Genomic DNA, 22668 nt, shown 5'->3' with positions numbered 1-22668 from the left:
AAATCTAATGGAAAAAATATCCTCAGGTATAAATTAACAACAACAACAAAATATTGGGTCACCCATAGGGGGTCCCCACAGGGCCTCCCTTACACTTCGGTGGCGTCATCTGGCTCGGCCTGGGCACCCTGGGCTGAGGCTCAGCAGTGCAGGATTTCAGAGCCTCCAGCTAGACTCTAGCGTCCTAGCACTTGGCTTTGGACGAAAGGTGCCAGTGCACTCCAGATGCCCCTTATCTGGAGCTCCTCTCAGAAGCACCAGTGAAGAACGTTTTTATAGAAACGCTATACAGGAATTGTAGATTGAATATGATTTTAGCTCTTTAATTAGTTTACCTGTTAACAGTAATGACAGCAACTATGTTCATAAAAGCACATTTGAACAGCCCCTGAAGTGTGCTGCTCCCCTTATGCTGCCCACTACCCGGCGAGGTAATTACAGCAAATCAGCATTCTCTCCCAGGCAGCCGGCAGACATAATTATTTGTCCATTGCACATCAACACCTGGATAATTGCGAGGTAGAATTCTTAGTAAAATAAGTTCTCTCTGTGGATGGGCTCTGAAGTCCCTCCCCCACAATCTGTTCTTAAATTGGACAACATAACAGACAATAGGGTGCTTGCAGCAGGGGACAGAATCATGTTGGACAGGCTGGAAAACACAAATTCTCTTTGAAATTTTCTTCATCGAGATGGATGGCCTGGTGATTCAGACAGATATGCAGAAGGGGGGGGGGATGTCTCAGTGCGGGCACCATGTTAATAATTCATAAGGTGATCCCGCTGCCTTCAGGAAGGAACATCCTGTTCCTAATTGCACCTTTATTCCCAGACAACCAAACAGAAAAATGTTCCCTAACAGCTGGGACCATTACTCCCACGGCAGTATGACTTTGCTGCGGTTAGCTTTGGGCCACTGGTGCTTAATGTGAAATATATTAGGAGGGGAGGAGGCAGGCAGTGAATATTTACTGAGTGACTGCCAGGTCCCAGGGAGTGTGCGAAGAACAGAACGTGTATTATCTCCTGTAATGCTAACTGTCCTAGAGAGGAGTGCAGATAACTACAGCATTGTGCAGGTTGGAGATTCTGACACTCATAAAAGTTAAAGGACTTTCCCAATATCACACACACACACACACACACACACACACACACACACACACACACGAAGTCCCAGAGCTACTGCAACACCTTCTGACTCCAAAGAGTCAGGCAACTGTGCCTCCCTTACTAGCAGCGTGGCCTTGCCCCAGTGCCCTCACCTCCCTGTGCCCCAGTCCCCTCCTCTTCTGATGGGTGTCAGCTTCGTCACCAAGGTGGCAGTAAGTTTCATGGAGACCCTTTCTGAAAATGGGATGTGCCTGTTCGTCCATAAGACATCTGCTCATATAGCTTTGACACAAGATGAAGAATGGCAAATGCTATAGCAGAGTATCTAGTGAGGTTACCAGAGGCCACAGAGCCTAATGGTTCAAAGCATGATGGTTAAAACCATGGAAGTTTGCATAACACTTGGCTTCAAATTCAGGCTGTGGGAGTTGAATAGACATTTCCCCAGAGAAGGTATGCAAATGGACAATAAGCACATGAAAAGATGCTCAATAGCAATTGTCCCTAGGAGAATGCAAGACAAAACCCTGATGAAATGCCACCTTAGGTCCATAGGATAGCTAAAGCGGAAAAGACAGAAAGGGATGTTGGCAAGAACACCTGGCAGAGAACCAGAAACCTTCCTACTTTGCAGGTGAAGCTGTAAGTTGGTAGGGCCACTTTGGAAAAATGGTTGGATAGGTCCTAAAAAGTTAACCATGGACTTACCAACAATTTCCCTTGTGTGTATAATACGAAAAGAATTGAAAAATACACCCCAACAAAAACAGATACATAAATGTTTGTAGCCGCATTATTCATAATAGCAAAAAAATAGAAACAACCTAAATATCCATCAATTGATGTGGTATATCCATACAATGAAACATTATTCAGCATAAAAAAGGACTTGAGGTTGGGATACATGCTGTAACGTGCAGTAACCTTGAAAATGAGATGTCGAAGTCCACATGTTGTATGACCCTATTTATGTGAAATATAATTTGCCCCTACAATAGGCACTTCTATGGAGAGAGAACATAGACTAGTGGTTGCCTAGGTTTGGTGGGTTTGGGGGACATAGGGAGCATTGCTTAAGGGATACATGGCTTCTTTTGGGGATGATGACAATGTTATGAAATTAGCTAGTAGTGATGGTTGTATAACTATGAATGTACTAAAGCCACTGAATTGTATACTTTAAAAAGGAGAATTGAATTGGGATGGGAGTTATAAAGCAGTTATTTAAAAAAATCAGGCTGTGCTGTTGATGTTGAGTGTTGGTGTCATCCCCTGTAATCAAGGGCTCGTTACAGAATCTAGCTCAAAGAGCTGTATAAGGATTAAATGGCAGGTTGTAGGTGAAACTCTTGGCACAGTGACCGGTTTAGTCCATGCTTGATAACAGATAGCGATGATGTTAATGTTTTTCCTTAAATATGTGGCCTTTCTCTTGTCCATCCTGAAGCATAGGGTCAGTGGTGCTTTCAGTGAAATAAGTTGGGGATGCATGATGACTTGGGATGCATGAAAACTGACCCTTTCTCTAACACCCTCAAATAGGATGTGCCTCTGAAGGTACAGCCTTATGGCTCTGATAGCTGTTATTTATTTCTTAACTAATATAACTGAGACCTTGCTCAAGATGTGATCATGAAAAATTACCCTTTTAATGGTGGAGCATTTAATGAGAAACTGGATTATCTAGTGCATAAGTGCCCTTCATACAAATTAGCTTGGCCCTGGGTCCTAATCTAAATTGGGTTCCCTACTTTCCTCTAAATGGCCTAATATTTTCTTATTAATCTCTGCCCTTATTCACCTGATCTGGCTCTGCCTCCTCTTATGAAGCCTCCTCCTTGGCAGAGATCCGGCCCTGACAAATGTTTCCTGAGTCTGCCTTTGTGTCTGACTCATGGGCAGTTTTTAGACATGACGTGCAGGCTGGAAACTTCCATTTTTAGGCTGTTTTTCCAATGGAGTTTTTTGTTGTTGTTGTTAATCCTTATGTGAGGATAATTTTCCATTGATTTTTAGAGAGAGTGGAAGGCGGTAGGGAGGGAGGGGGAGAGGGAGAGACATTGATCAGTTGCCTCCCAATCGAACTTGCAACCCAGGTACGTGCCCTTGATTGGGAATCGAATCTGTGACCCTTGGGTGCTCAGGCTGTCGCTCTACCCACTGAGCAACACTGACCAGGGCTTTCAAATGGAGTTTTAATGCTGCTAGTGTACTGAGTATCAACAGTTTTGGGCCAGGTAAAAGGTGGGGCTTTATAGGAAGTTGGGGAGATGAGAAAAAAATCATCATAGTGGCGAAGAGAAAGGGCTTGAAAACACTGAACACAAGCAAAACCACAAGTGTGGGTTCCAACATCAAATAGATCTGGGTTCAGGTCCACTTAGTGAATTTGCACAAGTTGCTTAATCTGAAATGCCTGAGTAAAAGTACCCACCTTTAAGATTTTTTTCTGGGACTAAACAAGTTGGTGCACATATATTGTTCATTAGATTTCACATGTAAGTGAGATCATGTGATACTTGTCTTTCTCTGACTGGCTTATTTCACTTAGCATGATACTCTCCAGGTCCATTGATGCTGTCTTAAAGGGTAAGAGACAGGGGGAGGTGACCTGTATCACCATGGGCCCAATATCACACACACACACACACACATACACACATACACACACACACACGCGCGCGCGCGCGCACACACACACACACACACACACACACACACGAAGTCCCAGAGCTACTGCAACACCTTCTGACTCCAAAGAGTCAGGCAACTGCACCCCCCTTACTAGCAGCATGGCCTTGCCCCAGTGCCCTCACTTGTTTAGCAAGATGTCCATAGAGGGTATATCATGGCAAATGTTCTTCTCTTTGTTCGTAGCTCCAGTCTCTGACATCTGCCCTCACTGAAATCCTGGAGACTTAATTTTTAATTGATTATAATTTCTCACTAATCATTCATGTGTTGTATTTGCTTTACGGAATATTATTCAAAGGCTTGAATATACTAGGAGTCAGCAAAGATTCAGTGGGCAAAACACCAATGGGGAGTTGGGGACCATAGGTCAGGCCTGGCTCTGCAGACCTTCCTCCTTTGTGCTCTCCTGCCCTCATAGGGAATCTTCCACATGCTTCTTTTACTGGGCCACCAAACTGGTGGCAGCTACCTGTGATAGAAAACTTAATACCTGAATACATGCTTTGCATATACTGTATCATTTAAGTTACTATTCATAACAGCTCTGGAAATAGAAATTTAACCTTCATGCAACGGGCAAGGAAATTGAGGCTCAGTAGATAGGTTATTTGGTTTGCAAAGGAGATAGTCATAGTTTAAATGAGGATGTCCGACTCTTAAGTGTGTACCTTCTTACATTCCCAACACAACGCATTTTTACTTGCAGTCACCAGAAACTTGAGCTTCCCTGGGCATAGACTTTGTCTCATTTACCTGTTGTCAGTGAGTAACAGCATCTGGCACAGAGATGCTTAGTAAGAGATGAATGAATGAAATGCAAGTCATGTTTTGTCTATTGAAAAGTATTGTACAATGGTTAGCTGTTGTTGTTGTGTGTGGGTTTTTCCCTATTTTAAGCATTTTCTCAAATAATTCTCAATCCAGCCTTATGGAAAGGCCTTAGTTTTGTACATCGTAAGGATACATAGAGTGAAATGGGCTGAGTTATCATTAATACCTTCAGCTCTAAGTGTCTTGACTGTTGAGGGAAGGCATGAGAGAGGGGTGTATTAGAAGTTGAAGTTGATGATGTTTCAAGAGATGAAGAGCAGAAGGCAGGGGCATTCCAGGTTTTTAGAACCACATACGCAATGCCCCGAACTGTGATTAGTTTGATGCAAGTTTGATGAGGTTAGAAATTTGAATTCCAGCCCTAACCAGTTTGACTCAGTGGATAGAGCGTCGGCCTGCAGACTCAAGGGTCCCAGGTTAGATTCCAGGTCAAGGGCATGTACCTTGGTTGCGGGCACCTCCTCAGTAGGGGGTGTGCAGGAGGCAGCTGATCTGATCGATGTTTCTAACTCTCTCTCCCTCTCCCTTCCTCTCTGTAAAAAATCAATAAAATATATTTTTAAAAAAAGAAAATTGAATTCCTATGTAGTCATATTTTTTCTGACTGTGTAAACTTAGATAGGCTACCTGGATTCTCTGACCTTCATCTTGATCATCTGGGAAATGGATATGGTTGGCTTGTTGTGAAGAATGGGGATACAGTTTATAAAACATTTTATATGCATAAGTACTCAGTTCACAGTTACTTTACTGCTTGTATTTTATGTGGATGTGTTTGAACTCCTGGCTGGTGTGTCTTAGCAAAATATTATGTTAATAATAGTATGCTATTGGGAAAGCCTGTTGCAAGCCTGTAGACTTCACACTACTTCCATATCAAGTAGTGTGGAAGTCTATTTCAGTACACACATGGGTTGGCAGAAGAGAGATTGTAAAACCATTTTTTATTATAATTGTCGTGGGTCATTACTTGATACAAAGCAATTACTCTGGAGTCTCACTATGAAACAGCCCATGGAATTGGGTATAAGGAGGATCTTGGATTCTGGCCAAAGTCATATTAAATGCTAGAAATGCTAAAGGAGCTCAGTGCTAAGAATGTCAGTGGGTGATTATCATTTATTGAAAACCTAGTGTGTAGCAAACACTGCATTGGGTACTTGACACATGTTGCCTGATTTGTTTACCTTGATGCCCTTTTGGGGTTGGTTATTCTTAACTCCTTTTTTTTTGCCTGAGAAAACAAAGGCTGAGAGAGGAGAAGCAGTTTGCCCCAGGGTTTGAAAGGGGAGTCAAAATTTGTGTCCTGGAGTACTGCCGTGTTTTTCTACTTGATCTACTGGTTTGACTTTCCTAGAACACAGTGAAGCAAGAGAGCAAACCTCGGTGCCGTGGGTATTCAAAGCCAACAGGCCCTGAACGCCTCCATCTCTGAATCCTACTTTCCTCTGTTTTTAGGTCAGGATCGCAGCGAAGCCACTCTGATAAAGAGGTTTAAAGGTGAAGGGGTCCGGTACAAGGCCAAACTGATCGGGATCGACGAGGTTTCGGCAGCTCGGGGAGACAAGTTATGTCAAGATTCCATGATGAAGCTCAAGGTGCAGTGCAAACATATTTTACTTTAAACATTATGGGTTTAATATGGCTGAGAGAAAGAAATGATTGCACAGTCATTATGGTAAAAAATGTTGTTTACTCATTTATCGGTAAATTATTTACTCATTTATTGATTCACTGATGAATCGCTGCCTTTACTCATTTTGAAGAAATTTCACTCATTCAGCAAATGTTCATTGAGCACCTCCTATGTGGAGGCATTTTATTTGGCCCTGTTTTATTATTTGATTTTCACATTTTATTCAGTTATATCTTATTCATGCAATGCCTGCGAAAAATAAAAGTAAAATCATCAAATTGTATAGTGCCTCAGATTTTATAAATTTTCACCACTTTATTTTTAATGAAATTTATAGATTTTACTGTATGATAAATATGGGAAAAATGCTACCTATAATAATAAAAGGATAATATGCTAATTAGACCAGACGTCCTTCTGGACGACCTCCCAGATGAAGCCAGGGCTGGGAGGGAAGCCCTGGTCCTGGGTGCCAGAGGGAAGCCGGTGCCGGCAGCTAGGGAAAGGAAGGCCTACTCTTGCATGAATTTTGTGCATCGGGCCTCTAGTGTTAAGATAAAAGCTAATTTTATTCATTTTTGTAACTAATATTAATGTCCTCAAATACTTTATAAGAAGGGGAAATATTTTCTAAGTAATATGTAACCAGATATTGGAACATGGAGATATCATAAAGAGGTTTCTTATTTTAAATGCTTTAAAGAAATCTTTTAATTGAAACTCTAAGAAACTGGAAAAAATTTAATATGCAAAATTAAAAAATTGTGATATTTAAAGATCTCTTAACATACAAAAAGAAAATTTTTTGTTCCTAGATTGTGGTATCCAAGTTTTTTTAAAAAATAATATCAAATAGTTTTAAAAATAAAATGGTTTGGCTCAGTGGATAGAGTGTTAGCCTACGGACCAAAAGGTCCCGGGTTCGATTCAGGTCAAAGGCACATACCTGTGTTGTGAGCTCCTCCCCAGACGGGCCCTGGTCTGGGATCTTGCAGGAGGCATCCAATTGATGTGTTCCTCTCACATCTCTGTCTTTTCTCTCTCTTCCACTCTCTCTCACTCTCTCTAAAAATCAATGGAAAAATATCCTCCCGTGAGGATTTAAAAGATAATAATAACAATAAATATGTAAAAATAAAATGGTTTAGCAACAACTCTGTAAAATATCTTATACATTTAAAACATACGATTTTACTGATTATAGAATTCACAAAATGTTCATTATAAAATATTTTCAAAATACAGAACAGTATGAGGAGGAAAATTGAAATCATCCTCATCCCACCACACAAAGAAAATTAGTGTCAACATTTTAAAAGTGTGTGATTTGTAATCTCTTTGTATTTTATATACATTATATAAAATATACATATATGTTTAATATAATTGGAATAACTATACAATTTTATATTCTGCTTTTTTCTCATCTGATAATAATATGTTATAAGCACTTTTAAAATTATCTTCAAATTGTCACTGAGGATACAGCTTGGTCAGTATAATTTTTTTTAAAATATAAGAAAAAAAAGCATTAAAATAAAAAAGCTGGCCAAAGCCTAAAAGTATTAAATGAGACAGTATTTGTGAAACACTTTTCTTTAATATTTGCTTAATAGATCACAGCTGTTATTTGTTTATACTATATGATTTTCTCAGCAGTTTGACATGTATATCTGATGCTAAGTCTCTCTAAAGTATGACTGTAGGAATCATCATTTTTGAAACCTTTTAATTTTCTAAACTATGTATCCATTACATTCTTTTTATTTTTTGCTGTAGCATAAGCAAACTTTATTTGAACACTTATGTGTCTATTGATTTTAAGGTGTACTAGAGAAAAGACATAAAAGACATCCAAATTGTGATTTCACAGGTTATCACCTTGGAAGAGGTTAATGTATCCTTTTTTATAATTAAACAATGTTCTGAGCTTTGAGGGAAGTCCAACAGTGAGCCCTCTTCTTCTGCCAAGTTCAAATCTGATTGACAAATAGACAAAGGAATCTGAAAGGAAGAATTCTAAATTCCAGCTTTATTACTGATAGGTGCTGCTCTAGAAAACATGATGTAGATACACGGGCATAGTGGGTATCCTTGAAAGAGACAGACTATCCCACTTGATTTATGGGGAATTGGATAACTGCAATCATCCCTATTCTCCTCATCCCCGTTGCTGCTCCAGAGGCAGGATCTTGACTCACACATGAGATCAGACCAGAATGCAACCTCACTACCAGCAGGCAGCTCGCAGAAAGAACCCAGAAGAGACTGAGCCATGTGTGCTTGGCTTCTCTCCAAACTCCCCAATCAGGTAGAGCCACACCTGCTTCCCACAGAGACCCTAATGCAAGGTGGGGAGAAAGGCTAGGATCTTGATTCTTGCCGAAGTCCCTCCTTACTGAGTTTGAGGCCAGGCAAATAGAGATTTGCTCTTTTTTTTTTTTAAATATTTTTATTGAGGTATTATATGTGTACATATCTTACTATTACCCCCCCCACCCCACACCCACACATGCCCTCCCCCCCCAGAGTTTTGCGTCCATTGTTTATGCTTATATGCATGCATACAAGTCCTTCGTTTGATTTCATAACTCCCCCACCTTTCCCAAACTTTCCCCCTGTACTTTGAAAGTCTGTTTGATGCTTTACTGTCTCTGTATCTATCTTTTTGTTCACCACTTTATAATGTTCTTTACTATCCCTAAATGAGTGAGATCATGTGGTATTTTTCTTTCATTGACTGGCTTATTTCACTTAGCATAATGTTCTCCAATTCCATCCAGGTTGCTGCAAATGATGAGAATTCCTTCTTTTTTATGGCAGCATAGTATTCCATTGTGTAGATGTACCACAGTTTTCCGATCCAGTCATCTGCTGATGGGCACCTAGGCTGTTTCCAAATCTTAGCTATTGTAAATTGTGCTGCTATGAACATAGTGGTGCATATATCCTTTCTGATTGGTGTTTCTAGTTTCTTCGGATATATTCCCAGGAGTGGGATTACTGGGTCAAATGGGAGTTCCATTTTCAGTTTTTTGAGGAAACTCCATACTGTTCTCCACAGTGGCTGCACCAGTCTGCATTCCCACCAGCAGTGCACGAGGGTTCCTTTTTCTCCGCATCCTCGCCAACACTTGTTGTTTGTTGATTTGTTGATGATAGCCATTCTGACAGGTGTGAGATGGTACCTCATTGTTGTTTTGATTTGCATCTCTCGGATAATAAGTGACTTTGAACATGTTTTCATGTGTCTCTTGGCCTTCCTTCTGTCTTCTTTTGAAAATATTCTGTTTAGGTCTGTTGCCCATTTTTTTATGGGATCATTTATCTTCCTCTTATTGAGTTGCATAAGCTGCCTGTAGATGTTGGAGATTAAACCTTTATCAGTGATAGCATTTGCAAATATGTTTTCCCATGCAGTGGGCTTTCTTGTTGTTTTGTTGATGGTTTCTTTTGCTGTAAAAAAGCTTTTTATTTTGATGTAGTCCCATTTGTTAATTTTCTCTTTAGCTTCCATTGCCCTAGGGGCAGTGTCAGTGAAGAAGTTCTTGTGGCATATGTCTGAGATTTTGTTGCCTGTGGATTCCTCTAGTATTTTTATGGTTTCCCGTCTTATGTTTAAGTCCTGTATCCATTTTGAATTTATTTTTGTGTATGGTGTAAGTTGGTGATCTAGTTTCATTTTTTTGCATGTATCTGTCCAGTTTTCCCAGCACCATTTATTGAAGAGACTGTCTTGACTCCATTGTATGTTCATGCCTCCTTTGTCAAATATTAATTGAGCATAGTGGTTTGGGTCGATATCTGGGTTCTCTATTCTGTTCCATTGATCAATATGTCTGTTCTTGTGCCAGTACCAGGCTGTTTTGAGAACAGTGGCTTTGTAATACAGCTTGAAATCTGGTATTGAGATCCCACCTACTTTATTCTTCTTTCTGAGGATTGCTGAGGCTAGTCGGGGTCTTTTTTTATTCCAGATGAATTTTTGGAGAGTTCTTTCTAGGTCTGTGAAATATGCTGTTGGTATTTTGATGGGGAGTGCATTGAATCTGTAGATTGCTTTGGGTAGTATGGACATTTTAATGATGTTGATTCTACCAATCCAGGAACATGGTATGTTCTTCCATCTGTTTACTTCTTCCTCTATCTCTTTTTTCAGTGTCCTGTAGTTTTCTGCGTATAGGTCTTTTACCTCCTTAGTTAAGTTTATTCCTAGGTATCTTAATTTTTTTGGTGCGATGGTAAATGGGATTGCTTTTTTAGTCTCTCTTTCTGTAAGTTCATTATTGGTGTATAGAAAAGCCATAGATTTCTTGGCGTTAATTTTGTATCCCGCTACATTGCCGAATTCATTTATTAAGTCTATTAGTTTTTTGATGGAATCTTTTGGGTTTTTTATGTACAATATCATGTCATCTGCAAATAAGGACAGCTTCACTTCTTCTTTTCCAATTTGGATGCCTCTTATTTCTTCTTCTTGCCTAATTGCGATAGCTAATACTTCCAGTACTATGTCAAACAGGAGTGGTGAGAGTGGGCATCCCTGTCTTGTTCCTGTTCTTAGGGGAAATGGTTTTAGTTTTTGCCCATTGAGTATGATGTTTGCTGTGGGTTTATCATAAATAGCTTTTATTATGTTGAGGTATGAGCCTTCTATTCCCACCTTGTTGAGAGTTTTTATCAAGAAAGGGTGTTGGATTTTGTCAAATGCTTTTTCTGCATCTATTGATATGACTATGTGATTTTTATCTCTCAATTTGTTTATGTGATGTATCACGTTTATTGATTTGCGGATATTGTACCATCCTTGCATTCCTGGAATAAATCCTACTTGGTCATGGTGTATGATCTTTCTGATGTACTGCTGGAGCCGATTTGCTAGAATTTTGTTGAGGATTTTGGCATCAATGTTCATGAGGGATATTGGCCTGTAATTCTCTTTCATTGAGTTGTCTTTATCTGGTTTTGGTATTAGGGTGATGCTGGCTTCATAGAAGGAGCCTGGAAGTGTTCCTTCCTCTTGAATTTTTTGGAATAGTCTGAGGAGGATAGGTTTTAGTTCTTCCTTGAAAGTTTGATAAAACTCTCCTGTGAAGCCATCTGGCCCCGGGCTTTTGTTTGCCGGAAGCTTTTTGATGACTGCTTCAATTTCTTCCATAGTTACTGGCATGTTGAGCTGTTTAGAATCTTCCTGATTGAGTTTTGGAAGGTTGTATTTTTCTAGGAATATGTCGATTTCCTCTAGGTTGTCCAGTTTGTTGGAATAGAGTTGTTCGTAGTATTTTGTAACAATCCTTTGTATTTCGTCGGGGTCTGTTGTTATTTCACCTCTTTCATTTCTGATTTTGTTTATTTGGGTCCTCTCTCTTTGCTTCTTGGTGAGCCTGGCTAGAGGTCCATCAATCTTGTTTATCCTTTCAAAGAACCAGCTCTTGGTTTTGTTGATCTTTTGTATTGTTTCTTTGGTCTCTATGTCGTTTATCTCCGCTCTGATCTTTATTATTTCTTTCCTTCTGCTTACACTGGGCTTATCTTGTTGCTCTCTCTCTAACTCTTTGAGTTGTTGGGTTAGGTAATTTATTACCATTGTTTCTTGTTTTTTGAAGTAGGCTTGTAGAGCTATGAACTTCCCTCTCAGGACTGCTTTCATTGTGTCCCATAGATTTTGGATTGTTGTGTTTTCATTGTCGTTTGTTGCCATGATGTTTTTTATTTCTTCCTTGATGTCTTTGGTAACCCAGTCATGGTTTAATAACATGCTGTTTAGTCTCCAAGTGTTTGATTTCTTTGGGTTGTTTTTATTGTAGTTGATTTCCAGTTTTATGCCACTGTGATCTGAGAAGATACTTGATATGATTTCTATCTTCTTGAATTTGGAGAGACTTTGCCTATGTCCTAACATATGGTCTATCTTTGAAAATGACCCATGTGCACTTGAGAAGAATGTATATTCTGTGGCTTTGGGGTGAAATGTTCTGAAGATGTCGATTAATTCCATCTGTTCTAGTGAGTCATTTAGGATTGATGTTTCTTTGCTGATTTTTTGTTTAGAGGATTTGTCCAATGGTGATAGTGGGGTATTGAAGTCTCCTACTATGATTGTATTGCTGTCAATCTCTCCTTTGATATCTTCCAGGAGTTTTTTAATGTATCTTGGTGCTCCTGTATTGGGTGCATATATGTTTACCAGAGTTATTTCTTCTTGTTGGATTTCTCCCTTTAGTATTATGAAGTGGCCTTCATTATCTCTTGTTATGTCCTTCACTTTGAGATCTAATTTGTCAGATATAAGTATTGCAACCCCAGCTTTTTTTTCATTTCCATTTGCCTGGAAAACCTTTTTCCATCCCTTTACTCTCAGTCTGTATGCATCCTTTTTTTTGAGGTGGGTTTCCTGTAGACAGCAGATATCTGGGTTTTGTTTTCTTATCCAGTCTGTTACCCTGTGTCTTTTGATTGGGGCATTCAATCCATTTACATTTAAAGTTATTATTGATAGGTACTTATTTGACGCCATTTTTATTCTATACCCCTGTGTACCTTCTTTGCTTCCTATTTCTTTCTTTCTTTTTTTTTTTTACAGCAGACCCTTTAGCATTTCTTTCATTGCTGGTTTGGTGGTGATAAACTCCCTTAGTCCTTTTTTGTCTGTGAAGCTCCTGATTTCACCTTCAATTTTGATTGATAGCCTTGCTGGGTACAGTATTCTTGGATTTAGACCCTTCCTTTGCATGACTTGGTATATTTCATTCCATTCCCTTCTGGCCTGATGAGTTTCTGTTGAGAAATCAGTTGCTAGTCTGATGGGGGTTCCTTTGTATGTAACTGTCTGTCTCTCTCTGGCCGCTTGTAAGATTCTTACTTTGTCGTTGGTGTTTACCAACTTAACTATAATGTGCCTTGGCGTCGGTCTTTTGGGGTTCATTTTGCTTGGAACTCTGTGAGCTTCTTGGATTTGTGTGGGTTTTTTCTTCCCTATATCAGGGAAGTTTTCTGTTATTATTTCTTCAAACAGGTTTTCTATTCCTTGCTCAGTTTCCTTTCCTTCTGGCACCCCTATTATCCTGATGTTGTTTTGTTTTGTATTGTCCCGAAGTTCCCTTACGCTCTCCTCAATCTTTCTAATTTTTGTTTCTAGAAGCTGTTGTAATTGGGTATTTTTTTCCATCTTGTCTTCTAGCTCACTTATGCGGTCCTCTGCTTCATCTAGTCTACTCTTGATGCTTTCTATTGAGTTCTTTACAGCAGCGATGTCATTTTTCATTTCTTCTTGGTTCTTCTTCATTTCTTCTTGGTTCTTACTCATATTGTCGAATTTGTCTTCCATCCTTTTCAGCCACTTTATGACCATTTCTCTGAATTCTTTCTCTGATAGGTTGTTTGCCTCTAAATCGTTTACTTCCTTTTCTGGTGATGCCTGCTTCTCTTTCCTGTTTGGGCTGTTTCTTTGTCTCCCCATGGTCTCTCTTCTCCGGATGTCTGGTTATATAGATTTCTCTCTCTGGCGTTGATTTAAAGGTATAAAATACAACACAACCAGGCACAACAGACAAGGCACTGAACAGAATTGTATTCACGATATTAATAACCTCCAATAAAGGTAACCACCAGAGAAAGACAAATTAGGGAATAGGAGTGGAAGAGGGAGAGTAAAAAGAAAGAACAACAACGAAGAAAAAAAAACAACAACAAAGAGTGTGAATCTGAACTTGGGAAAAGAGCAGAAAGAAAGAAAAGAAAAAACAGAAAAGAAAAAGAAAAGAAAAAAAAAGTAAGAGAGACAAGAATGATACTAAGAGAGAAAAGGGGAACAAACTATATATATGGGGAGTAAACTCCACTAGAACAACCACTATTCCCAGCAAATTCCAGCAACACGAGCCTGGAGATTAATACAAACTGCAACAGCAGCTAATATCAAGTGAGGCAAGGGAAAACAAAAGTAAAAAACAAACAAAAACAAAGCAAACAAAAGAACCAACCAAACCAACAAAAAGAATAATCAAAACAATCTCATAAAAAAGCATAAAAATTCAATCTAATCAACATTCAAGCAAACAACAACAAAAGGCCCGAGAGAAAAATAATTTTTTAAAGGTAGCGTAGAGAGAGGTTTGTATGGATTTGGAGCAGGGGGTTGGGAATTAAATATATAAGTAGGGTGAAGTTTTAGCAGGGAGTAAACTGAAAAAGTAGGGAAAATCTAAAGCCAGAAAGGGTTAAGATAAACTAGGGACCCAAAGGGGAAAGGTTAGGAGGAGAGTGATGGCATAATTTTAGCTTTGAGATAGGGTAAAGCGATTGTAAGGGAAAGATGCAAATCGAATGTAGGACACTAATCCAAAAATAAAAGAAAGGGAAAATCTAATGACATTAAAAAAAAAAAAAAAAAAAGTAAAATAATAGTAATAATAGTGCTGATTGAAAATAAAAATGTAATAATTAAAAAGGTGAAAATCAAGTGAGGAAAAAGAAAAAAAATATTAGTTTCTTAAGTAAAAGATGCAAAAAATGAAAATAAAAAAATATGAGAATAAAAAAATTAAAAAATTGAAAAAAGAATTGAAAATTAAAAAATAGGAAGACTAAAATGTGCAGTAGCGGCTGTCATTCACTTCCTCTATTATTCTGTTTGGTACGCCTTTTTCCCAGTCTGGGCGGTATTTCAGTTCAGCTTCATTCCAGGGCTCCTCAGTGTTGGAAGCCAGTCCTGCTTTTTAAGCCAGCCCTGTCTTAATTTCTCGTATTTATTTTTGATTACACCAGAGACAATTAGCGTTTCAGCCCCTGGGTGGCAGTGTTTCTGAATTGACTTCCGGGCCTCTCTAGCTCTTTTTTCTTTTTTTTTTCCCCCCTTCTATGGCACTCACTACCAGTTTGTGGAGGTATGCGCCTCAGAGCTGCCTCTCTGATGGTCACACGCAGCTCTGGTCCCCAGGTTCCGAAAAAAACACCTTCCCCCTGCAGTCTTTCAGGGTTTCCACCTGGGTTTACCTCTGTATTGGGCTTAGCAATCAGAGTCGGAAAGAGCCCAGGTGTGCGGACCGTGGGTCTGTGCCCCAGACTAAGGAGCCTGCACTCCTTTGAAAATTCTTAGTCTGACCCTCCTCGTCAGATTAAAATGAGTTGCTTTCAAGAGGTCACTTCTGTTAGCAGCTCAGAAGACCCCCCTCCTCATTCACGGATCACGGCAGTTCCAACTGCCGCTGATTTTTCTAGGCACAGACCTCCCGGCTCCTGCCGGTCCTGCGGCTGCCGCACTTCCCTCACCCAGCGCTTCCCTCACCCACCGCGGGGATTAGAAACCGCAGCTTATTTCAGACAAAATCTGACCTTTCCGTGGTGCAGTGAAGAGTTTCTTTGAATCCGACTGTTTGCGCTGATAGGGGACCGGTGGTCTGGTGCTCCCAGCAGCTCAGTGTTTGCAGTTGTCGCGGAAAGTCAGGTTTCCCCTAAAATCCTCCTTTCCTTGCAAGATGGCGAGGCGCCCGGCGAGCCCGCAGCTCCAGGAGGGGACCCAGCCCCTGTGGGTGCTGCGCGGTCAGAGGAACACTGCCCAGCACTCCCCTGCCTTCTCCTGGAGTTTAGCTGTCCCTTGGCTTGCCCACATACACTCCCTCTGCGAGCCTCTGCTGCTCCGACTCTCCGCCCCAGGAACAGACTCCAAACCCGACTCTATTCCGTCGCCATTTTTTCGGGTCTCGAGAGATTTGCTCTTAATAAATGTTCATTAAAAGACATCAAGATCTCCCATGACCTGGTTCCCACCCAGAGTCACAATCTGCTGATGAGAAAGGATCTGATGCATCCTTCCCTCATACCCCCATCTCCAGCATCCTGGTAGATAGCCACTCAGCAGGCATCCATCACAGAGTGCCTCATTGGCCAGTGGCCTTCAGGGAAGGACCAAGGCCAATGTGGACATGAGGCAGGAGTCGGCTTATGCTCCCTGAAGGATCACGTAATGTGAGCCACGTTAACTGGATCAGACCTGATGATGACTGCCGACCTCGCATGTGTGTGTGTGTGTGTGTGTGTGTGTGTGTGTGTGTGTGTGATCTGCAATGAAGTGTCCCTTCTGTGTTTTTTTTTTAAGTGTCCCATCTGTAAACCTTCATAGCAGAGGGGCTTCCAAAGCCCCGAGAGTTTGTCCTACTATACACACTCTTTTCAGATCTGCTGAACTTGAGGGGTTTTGATTCATGACAATTGTGTTTCATTATTTGCAAGTTGCCAAGAAGAATGTTGACATTTCAGTCCCAGTGGTCTTTCTTTGGGAAACACAGAAACATAAACGATCAAGTCGTCCTTTGGCCCCCTGCCCAGGAAAGAGAGAGACAGAGAAGTACAAAATGCCTCTTAGCGTTGCCAAAAGGCCCACTTGTTCACGGTAGACCATATGAGCAATGAAAATAATTCTGTCTTTCTTTGCTAGGCTCTCTGAAGCTGGTGCCTTTCCTTGTAGAGTTTTCTCTTGGATTTGAGAGATTTGAGACGGGGTTCATACTGTGAGTCTGAGTGAGCCATTGCCTGTCTATCAACAAATCACTGTCATCAACATATTTTAATTTTAGGGTCAGCAAAGTACTTCAGTATATGTTATCTCTTGATCATGTGAGATAGTAGCCTCCCAGTCTTATAAATAAGAAATCTGAGGTTCGTGGTCATTAAAGGATTTGATCCAGATCCTTCATTTAACCTTCATTTAGCCCAGAATTCAAATGCAGATCTTCAGAAGACTAGTGTTTGACAAGACATAGTATAAGGCTAAATAATATTCTCTTTGATATATATATATTTTTAAATTAATTTCAGAGAGGAATGGAGAGGGAGTGAGAGAGATAAACATCAATGATAGAGAATCACTGATAAGCCACCTCCTGCACACCTACCAGGGATCGAGCTTGCAACCCGAGCATGTGCCCTTGACTAGAATCGAACCTGGGACCCTTCAGTCCTCAGGCCGACACTCTTTCCACTGAACCAAACCAGCTAGGGCAATAATGTTCTCTTTTGATCTGCATTTAATCTATCTTGGTTCCCCTCCTAGATTTTAAGCCTAGCACATGGGATTGCTTGCTAATATCAATATTAGTACTAATAATACTGGTAACTTAGTTGCTGAGTTCTCCCTGCACACCTTACAAAATGCAGATGTGCATGCTCACTTAAATGCTCCAGCATCCGCCCTAGCTGGCTTGGCTCAGTGGAGAGAATGTCGGCCTGCGGACTGAGGGGTCCCGGGTTCGATTCCGGCCAGGGGCACATGCCTGGGTTTCGGGCTCGATCCCCGGTGGGGGGTGTGCAGGAGGCAGCTGGTCAATGATTCTCTCTCATCATTGATGTTTCTATCTCTCTCTCCTTCTCCCTTCCTCTCTGAAATCAATAAAGAAATATATTTATTAAAAATAAATAAATAAATAAATAAATAAATAAATAAATAAATTCTCCAGCATCCTTATGAGGTGAGAAGCGTGATTAGTCTCATGTCAGAGTTCTCCTTCACAACTGAGTCTGGAAGCAGGTGGCCCCTCCTACCAATTTTCAGAACATCTTTGACATGCCTGTAGTATATTGTGTAGTCCATTTATTTTCATCTGTGCTTCTCCTCACGTCCCTTACAGAGTGCTATTACAGAAGGAACTCCAGTACTGGAATCTGAAAAATCACTGTATTCTCTAGGTCTTGTATGTTCCTTGAGGTTTGGGGTGGTCACCTGACCCTCCAACCTATGTTTCCTCAGATGTGAAATAAGGGAGGTCATTCTTACAGCCCAGGATTGTCGTATGGGCTATATCATACAGCACATCAGAGAACTTCTACATAGTGGGTACCCAGGGAAATGTTTGACTCCCTAATTTCCAGGTTTCCAAATGTGACTTCCTAGGTCAGGCGGCTAATCCTAGGCACAGAGCCCCAAAAGGCACCTACTTCCACATCTTTGATCTTTCCAGCCAGCGCTATCCCCGGGCCTCCGTGAGTTCCATGGAGCAGCAGTGAATCATCCTGGGGAGATGAGACCCAGAGGCAGCACGTGCTGTCTGGTGGCGGGCGTGCTGGGACTTCGAGCAATTTTTCAGCGTTTGACTCAGGGTCTTGTCTCTTAGGAGAAACGTGTTCAATAAATTTGGAGTTTTATTTCCCCAAAGACAGCATCACGTGGATAGTCCTTCTTGCTTTCATTTGTCATGTAAAGCGAACGCCAGCGGCCCCGGACAGAAATGCTCCTGGAACATGTATGTCTGCTTTGCCCACCTTCTTTATGTTCCCCCCTATTCCACCAGGGCGTTGGTGATAGCCAAGTGGAACCAGGAGGCAAAGGGGAGCAGTACCTAGCCAGCACTACTGTGTGCCGGGCATTATTGCTGTTTGATGTGGCAGTAATTCTAAGTGCGAGCGACTGTGAGGACTGTTTTGGAGAGACACGTTGAAGCTAATCTTCCTGACCCGAGGTGCAGCCCTCTCCGCCCTCTGTCCTGCAATGTCCTCACCCAGGAAGGGGTTAAACGAGAAGAAGGGGCTCCCCTCCCTTTGACACTGTCCTTCCAGTCCTTCCATTTATGATGGGGCTACTTCATGTTCTCGCTTTGTGTAAGTCTGGCTATTTGAGGTTGAAGGTTAGGCAGATGAGGGCTGGCAGCATAAGTTATTTTACTCCAAAACACAGTTTTCAAAGTCAAATTTTCCTGGGTTCAAAGCCTGGCTTGTTCATTGCCAGAGCGAGGGGCAGTCGCTTCACCCTTTTGAGTGCCCGCTTTATTCCGGGCTCTGTTCTCAACACTGGGCACGTAGAATGAACAAAACCAAGTTTCATGAACAGTTGAGTTTTTGTTCTGTTGGGCAAAGGCAGCCAGTCAGCAAATGAATACATATCTCAGATGGTGGTAAGTGCCATGAGGAAGAGACGTCAGGGGAAAGAATGAGACAGAGTCTGGCAAGGAGGGTGGAGGGGTCAGAGACCGTGTCTCTGATGGAGTGGCATCAGATGGAAATAGGATTCCCCTGGGATTGCAAAGACACGGACTTGAACCATTCCCCCAGGTCCTTAAAATCATTCCTCAGTAAATCATTGAGAAAGCAAGCAGTGTGGTGAGGAATTCAGGGACCTTTGAATAGGACATGGGTGTTAAAGAGACAGAGGACTTAGCTTTGGGGATGAGTCCCTTTTTTTACCTATTTCCTGGGCAGTCATTGGAGGTGGAATCGTATATCAGCATGTAGCAGTCCCAAACACTGAAGGAGGAACCCTGGGTAGGGTTATAGGAATGTGTCAGCTTGCTAGAAAAAAGACACAAGGTAAAGAAATATATCTTCTCTCTGCTCTAGAGACTTGAGAGCTCAGTTGTATAGTATCAGCTTTTTTGTTCCCCCCAACTCTACCATCTCTGGACTTTCTAGGCATCATTTTCTCATCTGTCAATCTGTCAGTTGGGAAATTGGGACTGATTAGTTTTAAAGTTTTCTCTGGCTCTAACATTCTGCACATCTGTGAGTACAGAATAAGAGGCACTTAAGAATGAGTGAGCAACTCCCCAGGTACTGAAATTCCTACTTGTAGGCACCTAAACAGTTACTGGAACATACATTTTAAGGGACAATCATTCATTTACTAGAAGAAGTTATTTTTTATTACATCCCTGCAATGTACCAGACATGGGGCTAGGAACTTGAAATAAAATGTTATTTAATTCTCTCAGCCATGCCAGGGAGGTATTTATACTTGGGGAAGTGGAACTGAGAGGTAGTAATTTGTCTGAGATCACAGAGAGCTAGGAGTATACTTGAGATGTTCTGAGTATTTTTAATACCCAACATGAGGATGATCAAACAATCCCAAGAGAATGAACGCCCCTCCCTGTGCCTTCTGGTTGTGTCGATTGCTCTCTAACCTCCGTTGTTCTCAGAGACTGATGTTGAGCATTTGCTCTTCTGATAACAGCACGGAAGACTTTTATCTCCTGGAAATATGAAATCAGTTACTATTTTAGGCTTTACTACGCCGAAAAATCCAAACCCACAACTGCTGAGAGTTGGGCTTCATCTCACCCTCTGCAGAGGCTAATGGTGCTGAAGGGGCTGGAAGCCTCAAAATGCTTAAGGCAGAGTCACCAGCAGCCCTTGAGTGCAAATCCCTAGATGTATCCTTATCCTCCAAGTCGTAGCCTCGTATGAAACCCATGCTTACCTATACTTGGCCACCACAGAGGCAATTTAAAAAGCAAGTGTCTTTACTCTTAACTTGCATCGTATCGACTTCAGGAAACTCAGGATAGAACGTTCATGGAACAATAATTTACAGAGACCCCCCTGCCCTCCGGGACTGTGCTGGGCACCTGGGAGAGAGCAGAAAGCAGAGCAGTTTCCCTACCTTTTATGACATTTACCTTCTAATTGACTCATATACATACCTTTAGTTTATAAAACATTTGAGAAAGTGTGGAAACAGATGTTTTGATAAATGGAATACTTCGGGTAAGTAAGTACTTTATTTGAACACCCAGGAATGCTAGGAAAAGGAGTAGGGGGACAAACAGAATGTCTGTGGGTAGATGTTACGAACCATAGGCATAAACTATGATCATCATATTTTTCCAAGCAAAAATTGAGACCTGTAATAATTTGGCAATAATTTTTATTTTCTTAATGCTCTCTAAATTGATTCATATGAAAAGTTTCCCCAGAAGCATAATAAAAATTAAATATTTAAGAATCTATTCCATGACTCACCTTTATTGAATAGATTAAAACCATACGCAATGCAAAACCCAGCAAAGCTATTAACAAGAAGACCATATTGTGTGTCTCTAGGGATCGCGAATTCTGAGCCGAGTACCTAGGCACAGAGTAGGTATTCTATAAATCTTGGTTAGCCAAATGAGTCGGTGCTCAGATATCTATTTATACAGTGTTCGAACAGCGAGGAAAAGCATTCCCCGACAACGTCAAGCAGATGCAAGCTCATCGAGTCGGGAAACCTGGAAGGAGCAGAGAGAAAGGCACGTGCCTGATTGGTGGCACTGCCTGATGGTATCTGACATGCCTTTGGGACCAGAGGGCATTTTCAAATGAAAACACTAAAGTAAAAACCATGTCTTTCCTCTCAACAGGGCGTTGTAGCTGGCGCTCGTTCCAAAGGAGAACACAAACAGAAAATCTTTTTAACCATCTCCTTTGGAGGAATCAAAATCTTTGATGAGAAGACAGGGGTAAGTAAAAGAAGCACGTGGCATTGTGCAATTGAATCCATTGACAGATGTGCCCTTAAAAGCCTGTCTGCGCTGGGCAGGAATATCAAACGAGCATAAAAACACATAAAGCAGCTGACAAACTTGATCAACTGTGATCGTCCATCAAAGGGGGGCTCTTCCCGGACTTGGCCACAGTGCGGCTGCACCATGTTTCTTAGTGTGTAATTGTGATAAAAGTGTCACCCGGTCCCGGGAATCTAATGGGAGATTGATGAGCTTTGAGGAGTGGTGGGCAATGTGACGGTTTAAGTTGGATTTCTTTGTGTGATGGCAGCTTTAACGACATGCGTCCTAGAGGGAGACGCATAGGGCTCTTTTGACTCGGTCAAAGCATCCAGACTCTCTTGAGTTTAACCTGTGGAACCTTGTAGTTGCTGCAATCAAAAAGAATAAATGGAGTTTTCTATCTTTAAAAAAAAATCTATCACTGCATGACCAGGAAATGTAAGCGCTAATATGTTTGTTGAACGAACCAAAGACATGGTTTTGTGTTTTCATCAGCCTCCCAGAGGCAATTAGCTCCCAGGTTCATCCCCAGGGCTTGTCTGACATTGCGGGTCCTGTGTATTGATGGTAAGGGAGAAACAGAAAAATAGTCTATGACCTGTTTCATTGAGAGGGCGAGCGTCAAATGGACATATTTGTCCTTTTACTCGTGTATTCGCCTCCACTGAACTTCACAAGGTAATTTATCAAGCACTGTATAAATAATACTCTACTCGCCAAGTTAATTAACCTTTGTCATTTTGCATTATCTTTTTCTCCCCTTTGTTCTGACTCATACTAGGATAAAATGTCAGTAGTAGGGTGATGATTTAACAGTGGAAATGGGTCTTCCTGAAGAAAAGTTACTCCTGAATAACCAGTCATGGGACAGATAAGGGCACACCCATGCTCATGGCAGCTTTATTCACAACAGCTAAATGGTAGAAGCACCCCAGGGGTCCTCCCATGGATGCACAGACAAGCCAAATGTGTATATGCAGACAATGAAATAATGTTCAGCACCGAAAGGAGGGAAGTTCTGACACATGCTACAACATGGATGGACCTTGAGGACATTTTTCAAAGTGAAATGAGCCAGTCACAAAAAGATAAATTCTGAAGGAGTTCACTTATCTGAGGTGTCTAGAGGAATCCAATTCA

General features: G+C 41.2%; 1 protein-coding gene across 2 annotated transcripts in view; it reads left to right on the top strand.

Annotated features, from left to right (window-relative positions):
- DAB1 (DAB adaptor protein 1) overlaps positions 1-22668 on the top strand; it is a 244833-nt gene that overhangs the window by 111804 nt on the left and 110361 nt on the right. For both annotated transcript variants that reach the window (XM_008139363.3, XM_054720762.1), the window contains exons 2-3: positions 6097-6236; positions 21382-21480. In XM_008139363.3, coding sequence (XP_008137585.1) covers positions 6097-6236; positions 21382-21480 — 239 coding nt within the window. The remainder of the gene's footprint in view (positions 1-6096; positions 6237-21381; positions 21481-22668) is intronic.

The sequence above is a fragment of the Eptesicus fuscus genome, chromosome 9 (genome assembly GCF_027574615.1).
Source record: "Eptesicus fuscus isolate TK198812 chromosome 9, DD_ASM_mEF_20220401, whole genome shotgun sequence".
Classification (NCBI taxonomy): Eukaryota; Metazoa; Chordata; class Mammalia; order Chiroptera; family Vespertilionidae; genus Eptesicus; species Eptesicus fuscus.
This window is presented reverse-complemented; position numbering and strand designations above follow the sequence as displayed.